The 20,759-nt window shown below is 41.4% G+C and overlaps 2 protein-coding genes across 2 annotated transcripts; one reads left to right on the top strand and one right to left on the bottom strand.

Annotated features, from left to right (window-relative positions):
- Nucleotides 1-67: 67 nt before the first annotated feature.
- LOC117265262 (uncharacterized) lies at nt 68-18,780 on the bottom strand. The gene is made up of 14 exons (XM_033639658.2): nt 18,672-18,780; nt 18,218-18,368; nt 16,848-17,098; nt 16,622-16,758; nt 16,404-16,505; nt 16,260-16,304; nt 8,863-8,978; nt 6,708-6,905; nt 3,336-3,502; nt 3,065-3,221; nt 2,645-2,743; nt 2,357-2,520; nt 517-656; nt 68-401 (listed from the first exon to the last, which is right to left on the bottom strand). The coding sequence occupies exons 1-14, from the start codon at nt 18,709-18,711 to the stop codon at nt 249-251; spliced, it is 1,920 nt and encodes a 639-aa protein (XP_033495549.2). The 5' UTR covers nt 18,712-18,780; the 3' UTR covers nt 68-248.
- Nucleotides 6,235-9,507, top strand: LOC117265263 (trypsin-2-like). The gene is made up of 5 exons (XM_033639659.2): nt 6,235-6,360; nt 6,454-6,607; nt 6,697-6,956; nt 8,869-9,005; nt 9,121-9,507. The coding sequence occupies exons 1-5, from the start codon at nt 6,321-6,323 to the stop codon at nt 9,271-9,273; spliced, it is 744 nt and encodes a 247-aa protein (XP_033495550.2). The 5' UTR covers nt 6,235-6,320; the 3' UTR covers nt 9,274-9,507.
- Nucleotides 18,781-20,759: the final 1,979 nt, after the last annotated feature.

Here is a 20,759-nt window from a genome sequence, read left to right as displayed (position 1 = left end):
TGAGTGTCTGTAGTTTCATTGTGTGGTGTGTTTCTTCCATTACAGACATGACCAGACAAGTGAAAAGTGAATATATATCGAGTGTTTTTATTTTGGCACGTGCGTTGGATATATGGGGGAGAAATTTTAAAAGGAGACAAGGCACCAGTGAAACACAGAAATTAAAGTCAGGGCTTCAAAAGAAAATAAGAATGAGGAGAACCAGTGGGAGACATGAGGAGAAATAAAGTGAAAAATGGGTGACTTCTTCAGGGGTTTGCTGCCATGACGTCCTCAATCCAGTAGAGGAACTCACACAGTTTGACGTAGACCCCGGGGTAGTTGGGCTGAGCACACCCCCGACCCCATGACACCAGGCCGTGGACCTCTCCTTCACACACCAGAGGGCTGCCGGAGTCACCCTGACAAACACAGAGGGAGCGAGTGTGAGCATGTGACTCATTTTCACACACACACACACACACACACACATACAGAGCTGTGGTAGTCTTTGGAAGCTTTTACTGTGAAACTCACATTGCAGACATCTCTGCCTCCGTCCAAGTACCCGGCACACATCATCCTGCGTGTGATCATGCCGGGATAGGCGTTCTCACAGTCCTGCTCGTCCAGGATGGGCACGTCCAAACACTGCAGACGGGTCGGCAAGTTCACCGCTACAGACGGAGCACAGATAGTCATGGAAACCTCAAAGACAGGAAAATGAATTTATAGGAAAAGGCCGGCAATATTCTGTGCTTTTGCTGCTGTCAACAAATTCTATGAAAAATAAATGTGTCCATTTCTCAACACTTTCCCTCCCCACCTTGTCTACGACTCTCAGACTCTCAGTTTGTTCCTGCTGAATCTAAAATCAGTGAATCTTAATAGAACCTATAAAAACAGGTCACAAACATATATGTTAATAAAAAGAAAAGGTAAATTATTCCTAAAACACTTGACGCTGAATATATTAAACTGTGTGGACCTTGAGGTAATGACTAAGGAGAAATCTGGACCTGTGGCTGGACCAGTTGGGAACCACTGCCCTATTGAGTATTTACTACAGCAGGATGGTATATGTGGAGTCAGCTACAGCTGCAGAGTGAACTAGAGTGCCAATATTTAGTATGATAAAGGAACATGTTTCAATGGCTACATTTACATGTACATTAATGTTCCACTATCATTCAAAACATGACAATATTCTGATTTTGATAAGGGTTGTGTAAACAGGATATTTGATTTGGATATTCTGAATTAGGCCTTTTTATGAAGGTAGCCTTTTCCGATTATGACATGTGGAATGTGCCGCTACTATTCGGGTTTTAACAGCATCCCTTGGACATGTATAAAATGTTTGCTTAACCCCTGTCCACCCTTTTGCACCCTGACGAAGACCATAGAGTCGAAATCAGTCGGTGTTTTAATGTAAGCAGCCGTATTTTGAAATAAAGCTTTTCAACTTGATTCAGATGCATCTGTTCCTGCTCCACGCATGAGTGCCTGAGGTTCAGTTTACCCTCCCATGTGCCCATTTTCTTCAAGAGCAATGTCCCTGAGCACACTACTATCCCGTTCTTCAAAGTTAACAAGGCTGCTGTGACAATGCATGCCCAAAAGAAAAGCTGGCATTTCTGGTCAGATGGAGAAGCACTCCTACTTTTACGAAGGACTTGGATATCAACAGGTTTTTGGATATGCACAAACATGACATCGCTGACCTTTTCAAGAAAGTGATTGACAGAATAAAAGATGGAGGCTCTGTTAGCAGGGTCGAGCAACTCCACCACTGATAGGAAAATCCTATTTTGATGCAAAGAAGCAAAATGACAAGGAGCTCCAGTCATTTTGCTTTCCATTAGCCAGGTAAACAGCGTGGTAGGAATAAGGGCAGAAACTTGAATATGTGGTCAATGATGTCTAAAGTTTTTGGACAATGACAGAGGTCTATGACGTGAGGAAGAGGAAGAGCTACATCAGACTTTGGCTACACTGGCACTTCTTTTGTTTGCAGGATCAGTTCGCTGCTTGTTTTGAGTTATTCAGGTGAATTGTTGACTATTAGAAACCTAAATAATCTCATCAGAAGTATCCTTTAAAGCTGCTATGTGTTCATGTGTAACTTGAAAATGGATAACTTTAACACCCCCTGCTGGAAACTTAGATAAGAAGACACTGCTGCACCTTCCCCTTGCTGCCTCAGGTCTACCTTATTCCAAAAGAACACATTGAAAACACTTGTTTGCCTAAGTTTTGCTGTCAGAGTAATTTAAATAAGCTAAAATCACAATATAAACCACCTGTTACACGATACGTGCAATGGTGTTGAGCTTGATGTTAAGATGTATAAGTTAAAACATTTGAATCAACCCACGCTCGCCGTCGGGGGCGGAGTTACCCCAGCCAGACACAGTGCAGGGAAGCCCCCCTATCGGGCACCATGTGGGCAACGAGATGGGCGCGACTGCTGCGGTCTCCTCCACCGGGTGGAAGAGCTTAATCAGCATGATGTCGAAATCCAGCGTCTGGTAGTCATAACTGCACACAGAGAGACAGAAAATAAGCTTCAGACTTCCTCTGCACTGAATGAATGAATCCGATGAGAATAAAAGTGTGCAAAAGCGAAGATTCTCAGGCGGTAGTTTTTCATTTTGTCACTCACCTGGGGTGCCAGATGATGGTGTCGGTCTTCATGAGCTTCTCTGTACCTTCAAACACTCGCACATCATGTTCTCCCAGCATGACCTGCATGGCATAGGGACTGAGAGAGGAGATGAAATATACCAGAAAATGTGGACGCGGAAAAAAACTTTCAGTAGTTTATGTTTTTGTAATTCCACATCATTCTTCATCCTTTCATTTTCTCTCTTTCTGCAGAAACTACATTACTTTTAGATTTCGCAGATGTACTCCGCATATGGTCCTAAACTGAAAAGCATTTGTCTTCCGCCTACATGTTTTGTTTTTTAAATCTTAAAGAGAGAAAAATGCACAAAAATGAAGCAAGAAAAATGGAGCTTGGCAACAAGATAATGTCCATAATATTTAAAAAGCCATGTTGTCTCCATCAGAGCACACTTACTTGTACCAACAGTGGGCAACGGAGAGCACCCACTGCCTGTTGATGAGCACCCCACCACAGAAGTGGTAGCCATAGTTGAGGGAGGCCATGTATGGACGAGAGTTCGGCTCACACTCATACCCACCAATGATCCTGCCATCTTCACGGGGAACTGCCGCTGTCACACACACAAAAATAGATAGAGGGGAAACAGAAAGAGTGAGATGTGTGTTTCAAAGTGATCTTTAACCACAGTACACATCTACGGCTCTGTGTGTATTTCTGTCTTTACCAGCAGCTCCGATCACCAGCAGCAGAGCCAGCAGTCTCATGGTGTCAGGTAGAATGATCAGAAGACACCTGGACACACCCCGGCTCTTATTTATGTCCCACCAGCCCCCGGGGTGCCTCGGCCTGTCCGCCCTCCCCTCCTCTCTTCCCTCTTTCTGTTGACCCCACCTGTGTCCTCACAGTCTTGGCACCAAGTCTCACCTCAAATCTGCTCCCTTATCACACTCCTTTTTTTAATGTTTGCCTGCCTCTGCCCCATCCTAGCACACCCCCTGTGGTTATGTCATCTGTGCACCTCATTTACACATGTGGACCAAGGTCTCCAAACATTTAACACCTGTTTATGGTTCTCTCATGGGTCACTCATTGCTGGCGAAGCTGCATTAAAGAAACAGAGAAAACAGTTACACAACCTTCTTTTTAGGCTTTGTTCAATTTGACAAAAGGGATAAAAGAAGAAAATTACAGCAATTTTGAACCGAGAAACTTCGCTGGCAGACAGTACATTATTCCTAGTTTGGTTAAAGAAAAATAAGTAAATGCATAATGCTTTTTTATGGCTCTGTTTTTTTGTTGGCCTTGAATAAAAGCCAAGAGAGGTGAGAAAGAAATCATCTGCTGCCTCCGAAGCTGAAAACAACATGCTGTTTGCTGTTTTGCTGGACAGGAATCAGCCGATTTTAAGCTCCAATGAGAGCCAATGCCATTTTATTCCAACATGTGCATATGTGTACATATCTCCTGCTCCAATATATGTTGGCAAGTCTTTATTAATGACCCCTCGAGATGTACTTGTTTTCAAGGGGTCCTCAGCGACAGTGATATGAGCACAACTGGACAATCAACAAAAACAGAAATAGCAAAAAGATGATTTACTGATACCAAATGTGACCAAAAAATAAACATTAACATCAAATAGTAAGACAATACAAACTGAGGAGATGATATAAGTCCCAATCAGAGCATGAAAACAGATAATTAATCATAGATTTAAAAAAAAAAAGTGCAACACATTCTCAATCCAACTCGTCAAATACCAGCTCTTGGTCAGTGGCCCTGCACGTCAAGCTATGACACTCTAGCACGCCACGGCATGTGAATTTACGCTTCTTACACACATTGTGTAATTTCAAAATAAACTTACATTTTCACAGTTTCAACTCTTTAAATATATACAGGCTCTTTCAAAATAAACTTACAATGATGATAAAAGGTTAACTTTTGGACAGTACATTGTCCTTTGAGGCCCACATCAGTAACGTTACTCTGTCTGCATACTTTCAGCTACGAAATATTAATCATCTTCGTCTGTCACTTACACCTCAGAGCGCTGCTATCCTCGTTCACTCTTTGGTTACATCCCGTATTGATTATTGCAGTTATGTCCTCTTTGGTCTCCCTCTCAAGTGTCAATGACATGCAGCAAGGGGCCACAGGCTGGAGTTGAACCCAGGCCGCTGCGGCAACAGCCTTGTACATGGGCCGCCTGCTCTATCCACTCAGCTACCGACGCCCCAGCACACTACATTGTTATTAAAATAACTCAATTGACTTTTGGTATCACATGAGAAACGAACTTGTGTCTCTTGAGTGAGGGCCTGGAGTTTGTCTTAGTCATCAATATCCAGCGCTTGGGCAGTGACTTGAAGCATCAGACACTGACGAAAAAAGCCCACCTTTCAAAACGGCATAATATGCAGTCAGTCGGCATTATAGTCTAATGGCGCTTGGTGGCGTCAGGGGGAAACATGGGGGAACAAGAGAGTCCAAGTCGGGTGGGCAGGAGGGGTGGTGGATGGGTCCAACAAACACCAACTTTCACTCAAGAGAGCGGTGTTCACGTCCCATCAGATTATAAAGCCAAAGCCTGTTCTTTTTTCCTAAACCTAACCACGTGCGTTGGTTGTTGAAGGAAAAAAAGAGTTAATTTGCGCTGTTGTACCAATGTAGTGCCTTTATTTTGAAAGAGACTGTATGTAAACATTAAATTTCCTGTGAAAATAGAAGTGTACTTTGAAAGAAGACAATGCATGTGACACTCAGACGTTGACACGGTGTCCCAGAACATTAACAACCAACACACCCAGGGTACCTTGCACATCGTATCTGGTCGTGGAAAGTCCATGACCAAACGTCGATATGTGACGAGGTCGGAGTGAGAATGTGTTTATCTAACACCCCCTGCTGAAGAGTGCCTCGGGCATCGGTATCTGACACCGAGAGCCTGTGACGAAGCGTTAGTATCTGGGAGTGAGATCGGGCTGAAAAGTGACGTCAGTGTTAGCATTAGGTAATAAAGTTAAAAAAACACAGAAGTGTTAAAAGTGTTACTATGGACAGGTGCCACTGATACTATAATAAAAAGACATTTTTTGAACATGGATGGAATATTCACAGGTAGATTATTTCAATCACAAGGAGCTTTAAACATTAAGGCTTTCTTAGCTATTGACTTAGAGACTGCAGGAACAGAGAAGAAGAGCTGTGTAGAGTGTCTCCACTGATAATTAAATGGCAAAAGGTGCCATAAACTGCTGTAAATAATGAGGGTAATTGAAATGTAAACAATTAAAAGTAAACTATATATAACACATGTGGTTGCATTAACTTATTGTGGTGTCTGCTAAGAAGGGAAGTTACACGTGTCACCCACAGTCACATTTATTTAGGTGATAGGTGCAGAAAATGATCTGTCGAAAGCAGAGTACGGAAAACAATCTCCAAGGCCGAAAGACGCAGCTCACTTATTAACTGAAAGGATGGACGTGGCACATAAGAAGATAAGGTTATTTTTCAGGGGCAGGGAGCGGGGCGGAAGGAGTGGGCACAGATTCAACAGTGGGTGGGCAGAGTTGGGTGGAGGTGTGGAGAGGGGGAGGAGTGGGATGGTGCATGGAAGGACACAGAGGAGTTTAGGTATAAATGCAATGACTGATGGATCATTCACGTCCAGTCTGGTTGTGAGAAGGCTCGAGTCAGCCACAAGATGATTGGCCTGATTGTTGTCACACTCCTGGGCTCTGCAGGTAAAGCACGTCTGCAGTACGAACACTTTCACAGTGAAAGAGAAGTGTAACTGTGACAAATATTAAGACTCTTCTATTTCTTTTACACCACAGCTGCAGCACCCACTGATGACAGGATTGTGGGTGGCTACGAGTGTGCACATCACTCTCAACCCTGGCAGGTGTCTCTCAATATCGGCTACCACTTCTGCGGTGGCTCCCTCATCAACGACCGGTGGATAGTCTCTGCTGCCCACTGCTGGCAGAAGTCTGTATTACATTAATGCGTTCAACGTTTCTGTACGAACTGTATGTTTAAAAGAACTATAATAATTTTGTTCTTTGTCTCTGTTACAGCCCTTATTCACTGATTGCCATCCTGGGTGAACACCACATCTGGAATAACGGGGGCACGGAGCAGTACATGCCAGTTGATGCCATCTACTGGCACCAGAGCTACGACTACCAGACCCTTGACTACGACATCATGCTGTTGAAGCTGGCGCACCCCGCCATCTTGAACGACTTCGTCAAGCCCGTCGCCCTGCCCACTGCCTGCGCCGCACCTGGGACCATGTGCACGGTGTCCGGATGGGGAAACATCTACACTGATCAAGGTGAGGAGGCACCTGATATTCACGTTAAAAGTCATTAAGACATTTTTCTGAATCTGTTGTGAATCTGTTGTTTCTTGATGTTTTTATTGAGGTCACTTGTAGAAACAAAACGTGACAAATTATGACACTCATGGCCCTCCATAGATTTGAACGCATTTTAACAAAAGCCTTTAATAAACAATACAGGACTGATATGCAATATTTCTTTGACTGCTGTCATAAACTAAAACAGAGCAGACCAACTCACCTGGAACAAAGAAACCTTGAGCTTCTCTCACAAAGAATATCAAACCTTTATGAAATAAACATTAGCCAGACAGGAAGAGGTGTTATTGTACACAGCAGACATCTTATATTTAAATAAGGTAGATGCTGTTTAGGGCGTCATCTACTGATTAGTCAAAAGACAAGATGCAAAAAGATATTGGTGGCTTAGGGCTAAAGGTTGTCTTAGAAATATACTTTTGTGACTGCAAAACTTCACTTCACAAGAACAGAATTTTGTATTCTTCAAAAAGGAAGCCTCAAAGTTAACCTGAAAACATAATTTGACAAATTGACTATTTGCTAAGCCCCCCCCCCCCCCCCCCCCCAGATACTGCTGCTCTTTCAGTAAGTTTTCCATTCTCACCAGCACATAATGTATTTTACAGTGATAACCACGGCTTTCTCTCTTTCCCTTTGACATTTAACACTGTACTGTCATTAAAGAAAAAAAAGCCCCCAAAAATAATCCTTAAAAGCATCTCAGGGATCGACCGATTACTGGCCACGATATTTATCATTTTCATGATTATCGGAGTTGTTTTTATGTGATAACTAATATAAAAAAATGAACAGCTGTACATAAAAATAAATTCCTTGAAAAATGTGTTACTTTGGCTCTGATGCCGCCTGACTTCACTCCTCTGTAGCCTCGATCAACGCTCTGCCCACAGCACTATCCGATTGGTTACATGTCACAATTAATTAATAGCCTGTCAGCACTAAAAGGCTGCCGTGCCACAGGCAGGCAAAGATGACCACAGCTACTCCGGAGAGCAGAAGTTGCAATAAGCATCACAATCCTCTATGCCAGTGGTTCCCAACTGGTCCAGCCACAGGGTCCAGATTTCTCCTTAGTCAAGAGTTCAAGGTCCACACAGTTTAATATATTCAGTGTCATACTGTGTTTGGCCATGTGGTCAAGCTAGTTTGCTGTTTCTGTTAGTAGCTATCTATTAGTCACTCACTCTACAGCAGGAAACAGCACTTCAGAATAAAACCCCTATATCAGAAATTCACTGTACTTCAAAATAAAGTGTGATTTTTTTCAAAAATTTGATACATTTGCGAGTCACTTGCCGTCCATTCACCTGCGACCCACCAGCTGGGAACCACTGCTCTACGCAGTTGCCCAACACCCAACATTTCCACTAGTAACGTTCTGCTGTTAGTACGTTAATGGATGCAGTATGGGCAGGGTTGGGGGGTGTCCCTATGTCAAGCCCTGATAATAACGGTGAAATATTTACCATTCAAAACATTTCAGTAATTTATAAAACCAAGTGTCCAGTCCCTGGTTGATGACACTGAGGGACAACTGACGGCAGATCTCTATCAGCTGTTGCTAAGCTTATGTGGCTCACTAATGCTCACAACCTGATGGCTACATACTGGATATAATGCTAATGCTAACATTGGCTAAAGATCCAAAATCCAGCTTGACAGGCTTGCCGTACCTTGCTGTGGCTGCTAAGCTATTATTTGACAATTACTATTTGGGGGTGGGGGTCAGTTGTGGCAGATAAATTAAAACCAATGGCTGTTTTTTCTTAGCTACACAAAAGTTGGCATTTCAGAGATATCCACAAAGGTCTGATATTGTTAAAAATATTCTCAACTATCTTGAACTTGTTTTTCTTACTTGCAGTGTTCAACCCGTTCAACCTTCAATGTGTGGACGTCCCCATCCTGTCTTACAAGGAGTGCGACGGCTCCTACCCCGGCATGATCACTGACCGCATGGTGTGTGCTGGGTACCTGGAGGGAGGCAAGGATGCTTGTCAGGTATTTCCACACAATTACGCATCACATAAAATAAAGCTTGGCGATCTGTGACTGTAAAATATTAACTGGGATGAGATGATGAAAGGACTAAACTCTGCTTCTCCTCCCTGCTCAGGGTGACTCCGGTGGTCCGATGGTGTGTAATGGGGAGCTGCAGGGTATTGTCTCTTGGGGACAAGGCTGTGCTCAGCCCAACTACCCGGGCGTTTACACCAAAGTCTGCTCTCTGTTGCCTTGGATCAACGATATTCTCTCCAGTTACACCTAGGCTGTGATCTCCCATCACAGAGCAGTGTGAGAGAGGGGAAGGCAGAGGGAGATTGAAATTGAAGGAGACAGAGACAGGAGGCGGTGGTGGGTAGTGTCAGACAGAAAGGCAGCGGGAGAGCGGCTGAGCGGGCGAGAGCCACGAGGAGAAACAGTGGGAGAGAGGGAGAGAAAGAGAGATGTAAGATGTGTTTAGTCAGGGCACAATCAATAAAATCTACCATTTTGTGATGCATCAGTGTGTTTATTATTGCTGACAATACTGTAGTGCTGCATCTGCTCCCAGCGCAGATGCTCCTGGGAAACTGTGTTACTGTTTTCTGAATACTTTATTTTAATTCAGGGGTGACATTCCAGCAAAGTAAATAGAAACCACGGCCCCACAATAACACCTAATGTCACTACACTGCAAAAATATCCCCAAATTGCATCAGCTTGTGAGCAAATCCAACCCAGTGTGTGTGAATGAGTTTTTCTTTGGCCCACATCCCCAAACTATCACTTCATGAGGTTCCCATCAAAATAAGACACACAAACTGTTGCTCTCACCGTTGTTTCCTTACTTGTGCATCTAATAAACAAGTTAAGAACATTGGTGTTTAGCTTTATAAATCTACATGAACAGTTTTAAAAGGTTTTGTCAGTCTTTTAGGGGTTGTTTCGGAGCACATGTATATCGCCCTCATTTTGATTTTCTTTCTCCTGAGTGCAGAAGGTTTTATTCACCTGGAAAGGAAGGGCGCAGATGTTGCAACACCCCATTTATCAATGTCAGTGTGCGACAAGAATCTGAAAAGGACTTCTGAAAACTGTTCAATGAGGTTACATTCAGAACTGAGAAGTTGGTCTCGAGTCTATTCTGTGGCAAAAATGTGGTGTCAGAGAAACTCAGAGAAAAGTTGTTTCCTCGGCAGGAGGTCTCCCTTATCATCTATAAAAAGTTTGTGGTGCAGAAGTCATGTGGCTGACGATGACTCACAAGCTCTGCCATCATTTTTTTCCCATCACACTGCTTCTTTTGACAATATTTCCCTTCATATGGACAAAGTCTGAAATGATGCTAAAGTCGTAAAGGCAGTGTTAGGGAAGAATGAGCTAGATGCAATCAGTTAAAACAACATTCTGCGTTTGCTTGCAAGCTACATTCATATTTGGATAGTGATTCAAAGGGTAAAGTACTTTAATGGTTTTTTATCATTATCATAATTTTTATTTTACCATTGCTTCTCTAGTGTAATTAAACCTCCTTTGACCAGCCCTGCCCCCTTTCTTTCATCCTGACCTCTGTGAAGGCAGAATCTGTAGAGCTAAACTTGAATATATTAGGTGTCAATTATTCTGAAGTATTGATTATTGCTGTTTATCAACAAATCCTCAGAGAAGTTGCCTCATACTGTTTTATACCCCCACTTGGACTTTGGTTTCTGGAAGGCAGTTATCAAAGTCAGTGGTTCTCAAATGGTGTAACGTGGTATTTTGAAAAAAACACACATTATTACTGCAATATTAAACTGGGCCTGTACAAAAAGTTATGAATGACTGATTAAGTGACTGTATCAGTATGTTGTGCACACCCATTTCATAATAAAGAGGTGAAACTAGATAAAAAATGTAGTTTAATTTAATCTAATTTTTAAAAAACCAAATTGGTACCGTTCACGCATGGGAATTATAAGTGTGTGACACATCAAAAGCCCTGATTGGCAGCCAGCGTGAGGGGTGATAACATTTAAAAGGAGAAAGCCGTGACCGGGACAATGGATCGTAAATAGTGCTTTTGTTTTTGTTTTTTGGTTTATGGCCTGTGATCAAGTGGGAATTATTTTGAGTGGCCTGTGACTTTTTAAAGTCACAGGCCACTCAACAATGTGACTTTTTAAAGCAGCTGTGCGGAACTTTTTACCATTCATAAAACTGTCCCTAGTTTGTATCACCCCCCCTTGAAGATCCGCATATTTATTTGAACCCAACAGCGACAAAAAAGCCTTTCTCTATATGGCTATTTAGCATAGCCTGGCTCGGGTCGGACACAGCAGAAGTCAGCAAACCAGAATACGGCACACGGAGGCAGAAATAAGTCTGCATGCCCGCAGCGGCCCGCAGCCATTAAACCACAGAAGAAGAAGGAGCCGTGTTTACGAGTAGGATTTAAGAAACAGGCTAAATGACATGTAGTAGGGAGTAGTGAATGATTTCGGACACATTGCACACTCTTGTACAGTAGGTGTTGGTATGCACCTGGAAGTTGTTCGCAATCCGCCAATAAATTGAGAGAAGAAGAAGAGCCGTGTTTACAGAGAGTGTTGTTCGAGTAAGCGGTACGGAACAGGCATTGCTGAACAACAGTTTTACCAGATGTATCTATAAGGACTTGGTTGTACTTTCGATGTTATGGCGGATAAAGAAGGAGCACCATCTAAAAGAAAAAGAACTGAAGAAGGCTAAATGGGACAGTGATAGGGCTCGAGCCCAAATGTGTGTAAACCTCGGTCGGGCATTCACCAAGTGGAGAGAGCTGAGAGAATTGGAAGGTTTTAAAACTGATCCCGAGTTGGCCCTTTTCCTAATCAACAGGTATGTAATTTTTGTTTTTATCTAGAGAATATACTGCAACTTGTTAGATGTTGTTTCACTTCAATATATGACGACATGGAAGTTATAAGCAAGCTAAATGTAACGTTAGCTGATGTGAACCGCTTTTGTCTAGTAACATTACAACAAACGCCACAAAATTATCTGTGACCATGAACACAAATATAAAGCAGGCAGTTGTCCTCAGTTGATAAGAAATTCAGAGCTACACCAGAACATTTATGATTTTTCTCTCTCTCTCCAAAACAAATGCATGCGGTAATTGCCGGTTGCAGTCGAGATTTTAAGACACCAGGCTGTGGGTGTCATACCGCTTCGACCAAAGGGGGGCTCTATAATCAACGAAAACGTAAAGTTCCGCACAGCTGCTTTAAATTATATTTTGCTATAATTTTGTATCACACGTACATTGTCAATTTTGAACTGCTTTTTCTAAATAGCTTTAGTTAACCAAAATAAGTTCCTCTGTCGGGTATCTTCTCTGTGGTTCAACTTCTTTGACTGTGAAGTCATTGGTAGCTTGCGAGGCTATGCTTTTAAAGCAACTTCCCCAACACTGTGTAAAGATCAAAGGTTATTTCCTTGGAAGTCGATTTTGCTTTTGGATACTAACAAAAGCTCATGCCTGCAAGATCTTAACTCCTACCCCTGCTGGTATAGATGTGGTTCGACCACTCCAGGAGATGCTCTGTCATCATCCTGGTTCAGTCCAAGCAGGACATTCAAATCAAAGGCATCTTTTTAGAGCAATATCCAGTATAAAAATGATCATCATCATCATCATTATTATTATTATTATTATTATTATAAGTAGTAGTATGTAGTGTATTTTTATTATTATTAAATTTCATCTTTTACTTAGATGACATTTTATGACCTCATTTGTTTTATTCTCCCTGTGTTTAGTTTTATTGTACAGCACTTTATTACTGTGGTTTGAAAGGTCCTATATAAATAAAGTTTATTATTATTATTATATTTTTTTTAACAGGACTTCTTTGTTTGTTTGAGTTTTTTGTTTGTTTTTCTAAGGGATTCATTCTGTGAGGTTTCTAAAAGAAAAATGGTGCTCTACTGTACTCTTTTTAAAAAAAATAAAAAAAATAATAAGGCCTTGAAGTCACTGAAGGGGGAGCAGGGGTGTCCTAGCGTTTTTGAATGGGGGCCAGATTAGCTGATGTGAAAAAAAAAACAACAACCTGAAACCAGCTGCTTCTTGCATCTCATGGGTTGGTAATAACATCCCATATATGAGACATGCAACTGTTTCATCTTACTGTAAAAAAATAATCAACTTCCACTGCTCCTGAAAGCTGCAGCCCTCCCTGTCGACTCTACGCTTCTTCAGTGTGGCCATGTCTGCTACCTAGCAGGAAATGCTTGATGGGTAATTGTTTGTTTGCTTGTTTACCCTCTGTTTATGAAAACGCATTAGTTCCACATACGTAGTTTGTATTCAGTGCATGTCTACAAACTTCATCATAGTGCTGCCATCCTGCGGGACCCCGGGCTGGACTTTGGACGTGCCTGACTTAAGGCTTATAGCAGAAAAACATGAAACTGATGCAACTCAAGCTTGAAGTCACATATTTCTGATTGATCACCTCACCAAAAAAAGAAAAGAAAAGAACCTTAAACTATTGTCACAATCCAGGTAACCTTTATGATGCTCAAAAACACTGCACTTACTTTCACTCTTCAACAAGAAAAGAGACGTCATACCTGCCGTAATTGCCTCATCTTTTGTCCATGGAAGGTTAGTTGTTGACAGCTCTGCCCAAAGTGATGGCACACATCTTGCCTGACACCTTGGCAGCAGGCAATAGACTGCCTGAAATCAATCGATGGGCAGTTGCACAGAAGTATCCCCTATCTCTTCTCCACAGACAGGAGTGTGGCTTATCCCTCTTCATCATCATCATCATCACCGCACTGAAACAAGATACACAAAGAGACGAGGTGATGAAATGGAATAAGGCAAGAAGACAGATTAGTAATTGAGTGACTAAATGTAAAAATTTAAAGTCCCTTATCCATTCATTATTAATGTATTCATACTGCAAATACTGGGGAATGGGGTTGAATTATTAATTGGCAAAAACCACAGCAGACATCCCTCCTGTGATGAGTCAGGAGACTTTTAGTGCTGTATAATGCAGAAGTACCTGCAGTCCGTCCACATGTTCATCAAGCTGCATTATAAATCCACTAAAATCAAAGAGGGTTAAAAACATTTTAAATCAGTGGTGAAATCTTAATGTGGAAGGAATGTCAAAAATAAAGTGAATATTACGCCTTACACAAGAAGACCCCAGAACCAGAGCAAGGTTACTTAGTATTAGGAAACCCATTAGGTGGTACATTAACTTACCTTTTAGGAGAAAGAGATCAAAACTCCAGCAGCACTTGTACTATATAAAATAACTCGTTGGTCTTGAAATACAGTTGTTCTATGTACTACAAGTGTTGCTATTGTTTTGACATGCAAAAAGAACACGACAATTTTGATTCAAGCTCCCATCAATGTAATTGAATGAAAAATGTGAATGTCTTAAAATACCTCAAATTAAATGCAACATTTTAGAGTAAGAACAGGAGGAAGATCTGAGTGAACAGCGATCGCAATTATGTCACGGAAGTAGAAAAACACATTGACATTTGCTGAGTCATTCAATAGTACACAGTGGATGTGACACCCATTTAATATGAGCTTTCCTTTTGTTTGTTTTTTACCTGTTGGTGAAGTAACTTGGTATTTAATGTCTTCACAAAAGAAAAAAAAGAACAAAACTTGCTGAATCAAGTTTTTATTTTAAAGGTCCAGTGTGAGGGATTTAGGGGGATATATTGGCAGAAATCCAATATAATGTTCATAACTATGTTTTCATTAGTATATAATCACATGAAAATAAGAACTGCTTTGTTTTTGTTGTCTTAAAATTGGTAGTTTAAATCGACATACGGAGCGGGACCTCGTTCACAGAGTCTAAATGTAGCAATTAAAACTCTTTTGTATTCATATAATTCATTATACATGAAGATGAGAGTCACTGAGATGACATGTAACCCTTAGCCTTAAGCAGGATTTATACTTGTCTGTCAGCTCCGTGCAGAGCCTACGGCATAGCCTACGCACATGGCCTACATTGCTGTGAGCATTCATACTTGTGTGGTGGTGTGTCTGTGTCACTCTGCAGTTACACCTCCAAACCAGTAGTTGGGGTTTTTGTGAGGTGCTGTAAAATTTCGTTGACTCAAAACACACATTAAACATGGCTAAATAGAGACAATTTCAAACACAAGCACACAAATCAACTTCACTATAACTCGCAGCATTCACAGACAAAGCACTTGTCTTCATCTGGACACATTTTCCCCACAAATACAACATGCTAATATCTTTAGCACAAGCCTTTGGCATTTTACAGTGTATAAATTAGCCTAGCAGCTAGCTGACTTTTCCTCTACTCATATGAAGCCACAAACAACAGCAACATTTAACAAAGGTAACGTTATAAAATTCAGCTCCATTACAACTCACAAGGTTCACCAACCAAACAACTGTCTTATACTAAACACGTTTTCAAAGCAAATGGAACATGCTAACGTTATTAGCACAAGCCTATGGCATTTTACTTTGTATAAACTAGCCTAGCGACAAGCAGAGATTTCCTCTGCTCATATGAAGCCAGGATAAATCCCACATTACCCTAAAATTATCTCCTCTATTTTTTACCTAACACATCATAGCTAGCTGACTGTCATCCTAGCATTTCTGTCATGTGTTCTGCTTCCAGACAAAGGAGCAAAGGGGATTGATCGTTCAGGTATGGTGGGCGGGTCACAAAGCTGCTCCAACTGCAGCTATACCTGCTCACTATGAAGGGCCATTTGTGTTTTTGTGTAGACCACTGTAGTCCTCCCACATGTTGACACACAGGAGAAGTTTCCAATAGATGCCATTAAATCCCACACACTGGACCTTTAAGCCATTACTGTGAGTAAACTGCAATCTCAATAAACAGATATCTGCGTATGCTCAGACAAACTGATAATGATCAAAGCATAACACATAATGTAAGGAAATCTTTAAGCATCACATAATGCTAACTGAATCCCATGTACATGTATAACTACAGCAGCTACTATTAGGAGGCTTTATTCATCACGTGGTTTCACACCTAATGCAATAATGGCATAATAAAGACTAAATAACATAAGAGCCATCTTTCTGAACTGTACCTTGGGATCTGTTTTCTTTTTTTAAGTATTTCTCATGACCCAAATGATTTGCTTGAAACTGTTTATTTGTCATAATGTTCAGTACAAAAGATGGAACATAAACAGCAAATGATGTTGAGCTGTTTGACTGAACATGCTCGTTCAGATCACTTAGTACGTGGCCATGGTGCGCTCCAGCCAGTCGTTGAAGATGCAGACCTGTGAATGAAGAAAACCAGAGTCAGTGAATCAGAATTGCATTGCAGAATAAACTGGACACAGTGTGTTGATTAAATTTCCATTTTTTTTTAAAGTTACCCTGGCGTAGACACCGGGGTGGTCCTTCTCAGCACATCCGTAGCCCCAGGACACAACACCCTGCAGCTCACCGTTGCACACGACGGGGCCACCAGAGTCACCCTATGATCAGACAGTGTGGACTGTGAAATGACTTAGAAAAGTTTCACAAAAGCCAACAAGCAAAGCCATTTCATAGAGTTACTGCTGTATTCCTGCGTGAACATCAAATTACATACCTGGCAAGAGTCCTTGCCGCCCTCCAGGTATCCAGCACAGAACATGGCGTTGGTGATCATGCCAGGGTAGGAGTTATCACAGTCCTCCTTGGACAAGATGGGGATGTTCAGGCACTGCAGCTTGTTCCTGTCAGCAGCTGGGGATCAAAAGACAAAGATAAACTGAAGCTGCACTGTAGCAAAAAAACATCCATGTTGAGAGCACAATGCAGGAGTTATCACTCACTGGAGCTCATGGTGTTGCCCCAGCCGGAGACGGTGCACATGGTGCCAGCGGGAGCACAGCTGGTGGGCAGAGCCACAGGCTGGACGTACTGGTTGAGGGTGGCGGGCTCGCTCAGCTTGATCAGCATGATGTCATTGTTGATGTTGTAAGAGGTGTAGTTGGGGTGGCGGATGACGCGGGAGGAGCTGATGAACTGCTCGTTGCCCTCGGTGACCTTGATGTTGTGCTCTCCGAGACGCACCTCCACACGGCTGAAAACAAGCGTCAAACAGGGTATTTTCATGCAACACTAGGGAAAAACAGGTGCAATATGTCAAACCTCTGAGACCTGACCTGCGTGTCCAAATATCTCATGTTACGTGTGCAATAGTGAGAAGCCAAACTGCTATATAGAGGCATTTTGATTTATTTTATTTTTTATTTTTTGGTTGTGTTTAGATATGTTATGTCTCTTTTTTCATAGCCATCCCTTGGAAATAGGAAGAAAAAGACTGGATGAGTCGAGGTTAATGAAAACACAGCTGCAAGATTATATTTGTGATACAAGATTCTTTCTTATTACTTTTTGTTTTTCACTTCTTGTATTGACTGTTGATGTGGTAACGCAGCATTTCAACATAACAAAGAAAAGTATTAGAGTCTCTGTGTGTTCAGCTCTCAGTGCTTTTGTAGCTTCTAACTGAATCTCTGTGATGTGGAGTTCAATATGGTATATCATATTAAAAGTTGTGTGAAGTTGCTGCTCGAAAACTCAACATTTCCTTATTTTGCTGCTTCACAATAAAAGCTTATACGTAACAAAATAACTGGAGACTTTTATTGTGAAGAATCTACAGGAAATGAAATTTGTTATACAGAATTAGCAGAACTTTGTTAGTCGCTTTTCCTCAATAAAGGCTAGTCTGATAATATGGCAAGGAGGAAAGTGAATGCAGAAACAGGCTCAGTGAGATGTGAGACGTGAGATGAAGAGCTGCAGATAACAGGCTCTTAATTAAAGGGGACAGAGCTTTTGCAACCAGGGCCTCGAGGCTCTGGAACAACCTGCCTGAGGGTGTAAGGCTGTCTGAGTCCTAAAAACGTACCTCTATCGGAAAGCTTATTCTGATTTTATCTGAGCTGTCTGTCTATTTTATTGCTATCTTATTGATTTTAACTCCCATTTATTATCTTGATTTTAGTTTTGTCCTTCTTTATCTGGTCTTTGGTGACATTTTATGACATTTTTTTAGTTTGTTTCATTCTCCTTGTGCTTTAAATGTGTCTTGTTGTATTGCAGGTTGTATCTGTGTTTTAAAAGGTTCTATAAATAAAGGTTTTTATTATAAAATCAGACCTTTAACCCTGGAAAACACAAAGAGTGTGCTTACGACTTGTAGCAGTGAGCAGCAGACACAACCCAGTTTGCGCTGACCAGGGAGCCGCCACAGAAGTGGTAGCCGGAGTTCAGGGACACCTGATGGGCCTGGGAGTAAGGAGTGCACTCATACCCTCCGACGATCTTGTCGTCCTCGGTGGCAACTGAAAACACACACGTCAGCAACAAGTTAGTTGTTTGCTTTAAGTACTCGACAAAAAGTTGCAGCAACACAACACAGACGTCTTTTTGAATGCAGAATGTCCTTTTGTGTATTTTTAGTCAAACCCCAAAGTGCGCATTTTTAGTCTGAGTACTGAGGATGCTTGGAGATCAATCAGCTGCTCTCTAATTCAAAACCCTCGCTGTGGGGAGATGCTGTTATTCTGGATAAAGTTCTGGGATAAAGGCCAACAGGCTGTTAGCAGACAGGAAGGCAATCTGCTCGATAAGAACTTCACACTCACAGGCAGCTCCGATGAGCAGAACGAAGACCAGAGACCTCATGGTTGCTGTGTGATCCTGTCGATGAGAGGACTTCGCCTGGAGCCCTGGTTTATATCCGAAGTCAGGAGAGCTGCCCTGCTCTCCGGCCGCCCTCATTGGTCAGCGAGGGACCAATCTCTATCGTGGGATGTTGGGGTTCGATTTCCAGAATTACACATTAAAAAAAACACCTTTCTTTGAAAGCATGATAAACAAGGATAGATTTCATGTCAGCAAATTTGGAAAACCATGAGGGAGAGTTAAGACTATGGATCATATTGGCTCCTGTATTATGCGTTTATCACTTCAATACACTACAATTAAAAACACAATATCTAGACAATGTCGTGTTAAAGTGAATCATTACTTCATGTTCCTTCATGGCCACACGACTTATAAAATCACCACTGACAGCCCAATTAATTGTTTTATTAATATTAGGTGTGTCTTTAATCCTGACGATGACAGAGAGGTTAAACATTTCCATACTAGTTAATACCTAGGAGTAAGTACATGGTATTTACGTGCAGTTTTGAGGAGCAGTGATAGTCCTACAGTTTTTATACGTCATATTACTCAATTCCATTTCAGAGAAAAAGTGTTTTTCAATCCTCTTTGTTAATCTTTCAGCTGGAGTTACTCAGTATAATTATGGTTTGGATGCAAAATAAATGATCTCCCTCTCAAATATGATTTATGGCTATTAAGCGGTGTATGGAGTTTGAGTCAGAAGCACTTTGTCCAGCTCATCTCTATATGAAAACCTCAATGATTAAACTGCGAGTCTGCAAGGGGACCATTTGTCACAATGAGTAATTCTCATACTTAGTTTAAAGATTTGAACGCAGGATTTTTACTGGATTATTTTATTTCGGTAGAGGTTTGAATCCACCACCTGAAAGCTGGCTCATGTTTATCTGGTCAGAGTGCACAGGTACACAAGTCACCTCTATATTTAGACACATGCGAACACAGTATCTCACAGCTGTGTGTTTCTCAGCACCTGTTACCTGAAGATTAAACCCAGATATGAGGGGTCATGCTGCCTTGGAAAACAAATGATGATCTTTGTAATATTTTTTGAAAGGACAATTTAAAAAATATTTTGTCATAAGTTCTGCAAAAAAGTGGCAAAGGGAAAAACTGAATGGTTGAAAATACTATTGAAAACTGGGAAATATATAAAGGAGGCAAGGGGGAAATTTACTCAGTATAAATTAAGTCATAGGTTCCACTTTACTTCTACTGGCTCACAATTTATGTTGGAAATGTCAGACAGGAAATGTAGGAACTCTACATGCAATCTGGGAAACTGGTTAACTCATTTTGGGAAAAAGTTGTGGACCACATAGGGAAGTCTTATGGGGGACCAAACAGAATTACTGAATATTTTTAAAAATATGACCTTATTGTGATAAATGTAGGGGTCGACACAGCTGCTCAAGTTATCCTCAAATTCTGGAAGAGTACATCACCTCCAGATTTTGAAATATGGAATGAATCTATGTTAGAAACTGTTTCATACGAACACGTTTGCAAGGATCAGCAATTAATTTGAAAGCTTTAAGAGGTCATGGGCAGGCTTTTTTGATTGTAACATGTCTGTTGAACTGTAACAATGTGGGATATGTTGAGTTCCAATAACAGTACTGTCGGTTTGTTCAGATTTGACAGAATAGATAAAAAACGTTTAATTTAAAAAGAAAATCAGGGAAAAATTAACTTAAAAGTAACTAAAGTACTCCTGACGACGGTTAGGAGCAGGGGTCAGCAGCCTTTACTATGAGAAGAGCCATTTTTTTTGGTACAACATACACCCCCAAAATCCACGTGGAGCCTCATAATTAAGCCTTATAATGAAGGAAACACACCCTATTAGGTCTAAATTAGCCTACTGATCTACATGAGCATTAATTAATGTGTTTTGCAGAAGGTGGCTGTTCTGCAGGGGACTACTTGATTATTTAGTACTTTGCAGCATTGGTGGTGAAAGCAAACAAATTAGAGGAAAATGTACTGCACCATGAGCGTAGGACGCATATTTTAGTTGACGAAATATCACTTAAAAA

This window comes from Epinephelus lanceolatus, chromosome 10, assembly GCF_041903045.1.
Source record: "Epinephelus lanceolatus isolate andai-2023 chromosome 10, ASM4190304v1, whole genome shotgun sequence".
In the NCBI taxonomy this organism is placed as follows: domain Eukaryota; kingdom Metazoa; phylum Chordata; class Actinopteri; order Perciformes; family Serranidae; genus Epinephelus; species Epinephelus lanceolatus.
This window is presented reverse-complemented; position numbering and strand designations above follow the sequence as displayed.